This window comes from Octopus bimaculoides, chromosome 15, assembly GCF_046866305.1.
Source record: "Octopus bimaculoides isolate indiv1 chromosome 15, ASM4686630v1, whole genome shotgun sequence".
NCBI classification, from domain to species: domain Eukaryota; kingdom Metazoa; phylum Mollusca; class Cephalopoda; order Octopoda; family Octopodidae; genus Octopus; species Octopus bimaculoides.
This window is the reverse complement of record NC_142942.1, coordinates 42,196,962-42,206,961: the sequence shown is the minus strand read 5'-3', so window position 1 is coordinate 42,206,961 and position 10,000 is coordinate 42,196,962. Positions and strand designations below refer to the sequence as shown.

General features: G+C 43.0%; 1 protein-coding gene across 2 annotated transcripts in view; it reads right to left on the bottom strand.

Moving 5' to 3' along the window:
* The window catches only part of LOC106884496 (S phase cyclin A-associated protein in the endoplasmic reticulum), a 277,529-nt gene that overhangs the window by 46,184 nt on the left and 221,345 nt on the right, over positions 1-10,000 (bottom strand). For both annotated transcript variants that reach the window (XM_089363778.1, XM_089363777.1), the window contains exon 28: positions 5,322-5,513. In XM_089363778.1, coding sequence (XP_089219904.1) covers positions 5,322-5,513 — 192 coding nt within the window. The remainder of the gene's footprint in view (positions 1-5,321; positions 5,514-10,000) is intronic.

Genomic DNA, 10,000 nt, shown 5'->3' with positions numbered 1-10,000 from the left:
GAACTGGACTGTATTGTGCAGCAGATAGGCGACCGGACGGACACAGGGTGGAAGTTGTAGGACAGTGTTACTGGGGAAACTAAACAACGTTCTATCATCTAGCCCCCCACCACACACACACACTCTCTCTCTCTCTCTCTCTCTGATCAAGAACATTTACGTATTGTGATGTCACAGTGTAAATGTGCATGCCCGTGTCTCTATGAGCGTGTGTGTGTGTGTGTGTGTGTGTGTGTGTGTGTGTGTGTGTGTGAGTGTGTGTATAGGATGTTTGTGTGGTGTATGTGTTTTGTTGTTGCTACAACTTCGTTAGTGCAGTGTGTATATCCAATACGTGCATATGAGTGTAAGTGTGTGTGTGTACAAATACCTGCCCAAACAAACACACACATATATATATATATATATATATATGTGTGTGTGTGTGTGTCTGTGTGTACACAAATATTGTGTGTGTGTATGTGTAGACATGGAATTACATGAATAAATTACAATAATCTTTATAGAATAGAGACGCCCCACCATACACACAGGTGAAAGCTTTCCTTTGGCAAGGTGTACACACTGTGTGAAGAGGTGAGACGTTTTTGAAGAACAAGAGTTAGAGAGAGGTAGTGAGTGGGGTGGGAGGAGAGAGAGAGAGGGGGGTGGGGATAGAAGAAAATGGAGGGGTAGAGAATGTGTTGTATGAAGACAATGGCTAGGGTAAGTGGGGCGATGAGAGGTCGGGGTGTAAGGTGGACTGGAGATGACCTCAGCAGGTAGGGGGCAGTGATGGGGTGGTGGTAGGAGAGAGAGAGAGAGAGAATGAGCAATAGTGTAAGTGAACTAGCAAGAGGAGTGGGATGAGAGAAAGCGAAAGACACACACACACAAATCCTTTTTCACTGTAATTTTGATGGGGGAGGAGGAGGATAGTCAACAGCGGAACCAGCATCCCACGAGCTCAGCTCATACTTATTTCAACGAACCCCCCCCCCCCCCCGCCGAAAGGATGAAAGGCGAAGTCGACACCTCGGCAGAATTCGAGCTCAGAACGTAAAGCCGGAAAGAACGTCGCGAAGCATTTTGTCCGGCGCGCGATCGACTCGGCCAGAAGAGAAGAGGTAGAAATGACTGAGGATGATCAACGAGAATGAAAGAATAAGAGAACGGTACGTGTGCCCACGTGTTACTATGCCAACGCACGACACATATTCGCTCTCTCTTTCGGTCCCTATCTCTCTCTCTCTCTCTCTCTCTCTCTCTCTCTCACACACATCCTAATCTTTTCCTCGGAGTATTTTCCTAAGTCAATGTTTATTTTGTTGATATTTTTCTACATCCACCCCACTCTCTTCACCCCCACCTCATTCCCACTCTGTTCGGGGTAGACCTGACACCTCTTCACCCACCCGTTTCACTTGAGGCTCACCCTTCAACCGATCAGTGAAACAAGCCACCTGTTTTCTCGTACAAAAGAAGCTTCCTAACACGGAATCGGTCAGTTTATAGTCCCATCTCATTTTTCTTGCTCTTCTTTCCCAACGATGGCTACCGGAAACTAAAGCCCCCTAATTGTTTTTATTTAGCCTCAGATCAATAATGATCCAGCAGACGCATGATCAAAGGCGTTCCAGCCGTGACCATCCAATTTTAAAATTTTATTTTATGGTAAGAAGTTTGCTTCCTAACCACATGGTTATGGATTCAGTCCCACTGCGTGGTACCTTGGGCCGACCAAGGCCTTGAGAGCGGATTTGGTGGACAGAAACTGAAAGAAGCTCGCTGTGCGCGCGTCTCGCGTCACCGCTTGAGAACTGGTATTGGTGTATCTAAGTCCGTCTAAATTAGCGGTTCGGCAACAAAAACCGATAGAATATGTACCAGACTTTAGAAAAACAAGTACAGAGGGTCGATTCGTTCGACTAAAAGCTCATCAAAGTGGTGCACCAACATAGCCGCAGTCTAATGACAGAAAAAAGATAAAAGATACATATTGTTAGGGTTCCATTGTTAAATATGTCCATTTTCAAGACAGTATAAAGTGATATGTGGGAGGTTGGCTGCTATTTCTAACAGGTCCAGCTACTCGTTTAGGTTCTTTTAATTGGGCTCATCTTAAAAATATTGTTACCATGATAGGCGCAGGAGTGGCAGTGTGGTAAGTAGCTTGCTTACCAACCACATGGTTCTGGGTTCAGTCCCACTGCGTACCACCTTGGGCAAGTATCTTCTACTATAACCTCGGGCCGACCAAAGCCCTGTGAGTGGATTTGGTAGACGGAAACTGAAAGAAGCCTGTCGTATATATGTATATATATATATATATATATATATATATATATATGTGTGTGTGTGTGTGTGTGTGTTTGTGTATATGTTTGTGTGTGTGTTTGTCCCCTACCAACATCACTTGACAACCGATGCTGGTGGGTTTACGTCCCCGTAACTTAGCGGTTCGGCAAAAAGAGACCGATAGAATAAGTACTAGGCTTACAAAGAATAAGTCCTGGGGTCGATTTGCTCGACTAAAGGCGGTGCTCCAGCATGGCCGCAGTCAAATGACTAAAACAAGTAAAAGAGTAAAAGAGAGTATGTCACCCAACTGATCTCTCTCTCATCTTAAAAATTATAAGTCAATAACAGCCTCTCAACCATTTTAGATCACAGTTCTAAGATAAACCCGAGCTCCATGCGCGATAGCCAGCCACTCTTAAACCTGCAAATATTTAACCAGCCGCCCTCATCCAAGTGAAAATCAGTTTACCCCCCCATACAAAATTACATCGAAGTGATTTCTCGTACAAAAATCCAAAGCTGTGGAGAGAGAGAGAGAGAGAGATTGGTCTGGTGCCACAAAACGAAAACAATTCAAAACAGGAATTTCATGACATGTCGGACTTCCTTCACCGATTCCACTGACGCAACAACAACAGCAGCAGCAGCGCACACATCAGGTTTCAGAAATAACGTAAATCAAGAAACTTATATCAACATGAACTTAATGAATTGTGGGTACATTCTTAGCTGAGAATGAGTGAGAGAGAGAGGTGGAGAGCAACAGAGAGAGGTAGAGATTCTATAGAACAAGGGGTTAGTTCCTGTTTCCCCCCCAGACCTCACATTTTAAAACTTGAAAAAAATTTTTGTGACAGCTCCAAGTACCTTGGAACCGCATCCTCCACCTACTTAGACGGTGTTTAACAATTAGGCCCAGTACATCTCGTTTAAATATGCAGCACACACACACAGTGGATATGTATGGTTGTTCATAAATAACGTTGCAATTTTTTTTTCTGTTCTCATGTTTTTTATTGCTGTTGTTGTGTTGCTTGTATAAAACACTGACACAGAGGAAATAACAAACGGGAAGAACGAGAAACAGAAGAATTGATGGAGGGTTTGATGGTGATGCAAAGTTAAAGAAATGAATGAGCGATAAACGAAAGGCAGGTTGAAGGGCAGTAAAGACATGAAGGCATGACAGTATAAGGACCTGAAGGAAGAACAATAAAGACGAAGGAGGGATAGTAAAAAATGTGAAGGAACAATAGCAAAGAGATGAAAGAATGACTGTAAAAGCAGATGTGAAGAAAGGATAGGTATAAGGAAAAGGACAATGAAATTGTGAAGGAAGAAGAATAAGGGCAGATAAGAAAGAGGATAATGAGAGGAAGAGTAGGAGGAATGATAAATATGAGGTGAAACGATGAAGAGAGAGAGAGAGAGAGAGATCAGTTGGGTGACATGGTAAAACGTTTAATTATTTGAAGAACAAGAAAATTCCGAAAAGTCGTTTCATTAAAAACGCACGAAATCGAAGACTATTATTGAAGGAAATCAAAAATACAGTTTTGTGTTTTGATGGTTAAACATTTTTTGTTATTGGATAAATAAATTAAAATATTGGTGTAGAGACAATGAATTTATTCGACCGTAGGAGACCAAAAGTGAGAATCGCAGCAGATGTTTTCAGTTGTCTTTTGTGGCTGTTTAGCACCAACTCGGTGATGATCAAAAATAAATCTAAGATCAAAAGAATTCCAATAGTGGCCATCTTGCTTTTTTCTTTTAAGATAACGTATCTATTACTTCAGTAACTGTAAGAAACTCAAGGGAGAACTGATCTACAGGTGTTCAGAAAAGGACTCCCACCACCACCACCCACTTCACTCATTGCAACTGTTTTGGCCCTTAACTCCTAACACTAAGGTGGCCAGGGTCACATCCAGGTCATGACCCTTAGATGCCCCTCTGTTGCTACACTATGCTACTGTGTTACTGTGTGCATTGCAACTCCCCTGGATGGTCATGGTACCCCAAAGCCAAACTACCTTGTGAGTTGTAACCAGTCCAGTTTAAGGCACCAGTTGACTGTAAACGTAAATAATGCGATCTGGAATTCACTTCCATTCTCCTCTTAGACCAGACCTAGTTTGAACCCTGCCTCAGCAGCTCTGCGTTTCTACCTCCCGCCAAATGCAAGATTTTTTAAAGTGAGTTGTAATGCTACCTTGAGGATTTTACAGCAATAAGGTGTTGGAGGACTTCCATGATTTTTAGAAGATAGAAAGAATGAGTTTCAGCAAAGACTGTTGAGAGCCAATGACAAATGTGTCCTTCCTTTTTTGCAAAACGAGACAAAGTGTAGCTCAAGATTTGGCTGCTATTTCTAGTAGATCGATTGAACATGTAGAGGTTTGCGCAAGTCATTTGTATTGATATCAAGATGATGCGGTTTCTCCCCCCCCCCTTTTCTCAGTTGTCTCTTTTTGTAAAGATTGACTGACTGACCGGTGGACAGAGAACAGTTGGTAAATTAAAGTCATTTTCTTTTGTTCCCGCACGGTCTGAGTTCAAACACTGACCAGATCGACTTAGCCTTTCATTCTTTCTTCTGGCAGATAATGTAAATACCAATCATAGACCAGGGTCTTTCCAATCAATTAGAGAGCCCTCACCATACAAATACATTGCTCTGTATCAAAGTGAACCATCACACTAGTTCACCTATGTATAAACAACAGAAAAGGATCACAGGGGCACAATGAAGACGTGAGGTACACAAGTTCAAAGCCAACTCCTTGCCTTCATCCCCAGCAGAATACCAGGGCCCAACCTGCAGCAGCAGAACCTTCCAAGCAGGCATTGGCCCTGATCGGCCACACCAGATGACTGTGATGCATCTTCTTCTACGTGATGTCCTAAACATTATTATCATAAACAACAGACGTATAGTTGTCCCAACATCCCTACACAAAAACACATTGTATATATAGACACATTCTACATACATGTACAGACAAGTTAAAAACCATGAAGAAACATTGATGACTAACCTCGATGAAGTTGGCGAGAAGAACACAGCTCAACTCCTGCTCCAAAATTTCCTTGTTGGATGGGTTGTTATAGCAAATAGCGATCAGGGTTGGGAACAAGATATTGGTAAGTCGGGGGTCGCTGAAATACTGGAATGGTAAGGAGCACAGCTGCTGTAGAATGGTCGGAGACTGGCCAGATTGGACAATGTTCTGAAAGTAAAAGAAAACCAGGTTACATTTACAGTTTAGAAAAAGGACTGCATGGAGGTAGTTAGAAAGATAGATATGTAGAAAGAGAAAGAGAAAGAGAGCGGGGTTAGACCAATAGAAAAGACGACAAGCTGGCAGAAGCGTTAGCACACCGGGCGAAATGCTTAGCGGTATTTCGTCTGCCGCTGTGTTCAGAGTTCAAGTTCCGCCAAGGTCGAGTTTGCCTTTCATCCTTTCGGGGTCGATAAATTAAGTACCATTTGCGCATTGGGATCGATGTAATCGACTTAATCCCTTTGTCTGTCCTTGTTTGTCCCCTCTATGTTTATCCCCTTGCGGGCAATAAAGACATAAGAAACATAGACAGCCAAGCATATAGGCAGGCAGAAAGGCACACACATGGAGAAGGGAGGTTGATCTTGAAGGCTCTGACAGCATGCTGCTCATGTTCGTTGGGGATGATGGACGATGAGCTTTTCTTGATACAACGAGATTGTAATGACCTCATTGGAGGTGTTTATGAGGTGACTACAATCTCATTGCTTTTATGAGAAAAAACAGTACTGCTCATATCTTGTAAGTAAAGCTTCAACCATATTGCAAAGTCTGGTCCCGTTTTTCCGAGCCAATAGATATTTCACAGCTCAACAAGCACAACTTCTACAAAGCTGTGTGTTTATCCCATAACAGAGTATTGCTCTTATATCATGTGCTCCTACATTTAGCTCTATGTTGCCTATTAATAAACATCATAAAAAGCACATCCAAAAATTAGACCAGATGACTAATTGATGTCAAAATCAATGTCAAATACAAACACACACACACACACACACACACAGTAAGTTTCTGGAAAACTGCTGTGTCCTCTCTCTTCCTCTTCTACCACTATGACAATGGCTTCTGCTCCTTGAGGCGACATGATTTCCCGCCACCTCCACTCACGCACCTTTACTCTTCCCATTCAACTTGCTGTATTCAACAGTTTAAAAAGAAATGTTAACGCCATCAATCGCATGAGTCTGGCAGGGTCTACAAAGGCCACGGGACTTGCATTCTTCTCTGAAACTTGCTTACACACACACACACACACACACACACACACACACACACACGAATACACGCACGCATAAATTCTCACTATATATAGGAGGAGTGGCTGTGTGGTAAGTAGCTTGCTTACCAACCACATGGTTCCGGGTTCAGTTCCACTGCGTAGCACCTTGGGAAAGTGTTTTCTACTATAGCCTCGGGCCGACCAAAGCCTTGTGAGTGGATTTGGTAGACAGAAACTGAAAGAAGCCTGTCGTATATATGTATATATATATATTTCGTATGTGTATTTCGTGTGCAAGATTCTTGATGTGGATACGTGTGTTGAAAGAAATACAATTAAACCTAGGGAGAGGCATTATGCCGGTAATAAACACACGCACTGGTTCAGTCCTTTATTAATTTATATAGTTTTTTGTTAAATTATTTCATTGCACTCTTGCAATCTCTTCAGTAACTTGTGAGAGAAAGTGAGTGAGGGGAAGAGAGAGAGACAAGTTACTGAAGAGATTGCAAGAGTGCAATGAAATAATTTAACAAAAAACTATATAAATTAATAAAGGACTGAACCAGTGCGTGTGTTTATTACCGGCATAATGCCTCTCCCAAGGTTTAATTGTATATATATATATATATATATATATATATATATATGTAGGTTTGTGTGTCTGTGTTTGTCCCCCTAGCATTGCTTGACAACCGATGCTGGTGTGTTTATGTCCCCGTAACTTAGCGGTTTGGCAAAAAGAGACCGATAGAATAAGTACTAGGCTTACAAAGAATAAGTCCCGGGGTAGATTTGCTCGACTAAAGGCGGTGGCCACAGTCAAATGACTGAAACAAGTAAAAAGTATATATATATATATATATATAATATATATATATATATATATATATATACACACACACACACATACAAACATACGTACGTAGTCACACCTACGGCTGCACACATATATACATACACACATAGTACAGAGGGTGAGGTAGTAGAGGAAAGAGAAAGACAACAGCCTTAACAATTCAGTCAGTGTTTTTAAGAAACATGTTATTTTTGGGATGGTGGTGGTGGTGGTGGTGGTGGAGGTACGAAGGGGAGGGAGGTGAAGGGTGGGGGAGAGGGGTGGAGGAGAGGGGCTGGAGAAGAAACATTGTTTCTCCGGATTGACTCACCGTTATTTCAAGACATTCAATACTGGAACCATGGTTACAAACCTACAGGATTCCTCACAGGGGTGGAGGTGAGTGAGTGAGTCGTCTGTTGGTGCAAGGAGCATTGCGGACAACATCAGAGATAGAGGAAGGTTCGTGTGTGTGTATGAGAGAGAGAGAGAGTGTGTGTGTGTGTGTGTGTGTGTGTGTGTGTGTGTGTGTGTGTGAGAGAGAGAGAGAGAGAGAGAGAGAGAGAGAGAGAGAGAGAGAGAGTGTGTGTGTGAGAGAAAGTGAGTGAGGGGAAGAGAGAGAGAGAGAGAGGACACACACAAACACATAAAAAGCCGAGGGGGCGGTGAATAGTTTTTAGTGACAATATTATCTCAAAATTTTGCAACAGACACACATTTATCTCTAAAGCCACTTCCCTCCCACCACTCGTGCAACACACGTTTTCTTTCTCTCTCTCTCTCTCCTCATCCCCTCCCCACCACTGTATTTCGCCTCCAGCGCCCCTAACCGCCAAACCCCCACCCCAACCGACTTAGAACAACACAGCTGAATGAAACCGATGCTGTCAAGTATGCTAGTAAGGGTCACTGATTATAAGGTAGTGGGGAAGGTAGGGAGAGAAAAGGGGGAAGAATAAAGAGGGTGGGTAATGGTATGGTGGTGGGAGAAGAGCTAAAGGGGACGGCAAAGTTACATGGAAAAAAAAGGGGGGAGAAGGAGACCAAAGGACGAAGAGAGGGAGGGAGGTTATTTAATCTCTATCATTGCCCAACAGGGGTCTCTAGTTGTTTTAAATATATATAGATACAGCTTGCTACAAGTGGCCAAAATGTGTGTGTGTGTGTGTTATTTGGTTTTGCCGACTGTCTTGTAAGAACATAAGATGATTAAGATCCTGAGGACTTCTTTATGTAGCGGAGTCGGATGGATTTAGATTGGGAAACTTCAAGTCACGGGAGATTCAATATCTTCAAAGTGTATATGTCTCTCTGCGCGTACACACACACACACACATTGAAAATATACATACACATATATGCAGTTACTCACAATGCAATAAAAGGCAACTAAACCTCCCTCGATTACAACCCTATACAATTGCAGGAGTGGCTGTGTGGTAAGTAGCTTGCTTACCAGCCGCATGGTTCCGGGTTCAGTCCCACTGCGTGGCACCTTGGGCAAGTGTCTTCTACTATAGCCTCAGGCTGACCTAAGCCTTGTGAGTTCATTTGGTAGACGGAAACTGAAAGAAACCCGTCGTATATATATATATATATATATATATATATATATATATATATATATATATGTGTGTGTGTGTGTGTGTGTGTGTGTGTGTTTGTCGCCCACCAACATCGCTTTACATGCGATGCTAGTGTGTTTACGTCCCCGTAACTTAGCAGTTCCGTAAAAAGAGACCGATAGAATAAGTACTAGGCTTACAAAGAATAAGTCTTGGGGTCGATTTGCTCGACTAAAAGGTGGTGCTCCAGCATGGCCGCAGACAAATGCCTGAAACATGTAAAAGTATAAAAAAGAATAAAAGAATAAACTACAGGAGACATAACGTAGTCCAAGATACCCAATATCTGAAAAGACGGGATGGTCATGGCTAGAATGTCATTCGTTGCAAGCCCATATTGACTTGCGACTAAACAACAATAGCCATCAGAAAGAGACAGAATCCCCAACTGTCAATAACAAAACTTACAAAATTACTAACTTTCGCTAAGCTGTTGTCCTTGACCAATAGGGTCCATGGAGTGTCAAGGTGAGGTAATACTCATGACGGGGTGGGGACATGTGGGGGCTCTTCAGAGTAGATTGTCCTCACCTAACACCGGTGGCTCTTCAAAGCTCTCTGCATGCAACAGCGGCTACACCCCGAGCAACGCCTTCCACAGGCCGGCTAAACAATGGTGAGGGTAGCCGACAGTTTTAAACCTTCGGTGAGCTAGGACTTTTCTACCTATACGTGTGAAGACTGGACCCGGAGGGGCTAATCAGCAAACATTGTAGGCGGGGGAGGGGGAAAGACGAGGCACAGTGAGACACGAAGGACACTGGGACCGTCTACTGCATCCCGGCCCATCTCTAGTCGTCTTGACTTCGTCCTGCCACTGGAATCAGATAAGAAAGGATGAGAAAGAGTGACCATCCCTCACTTTAATCCATGTCACGCGCATGGCAAGACATCACACCATCCTAGACCCCTGACCAACGGTTAAGCAGAACAACACGTGTCTTCTTCCTGAAAAGCGTGTGCGGGA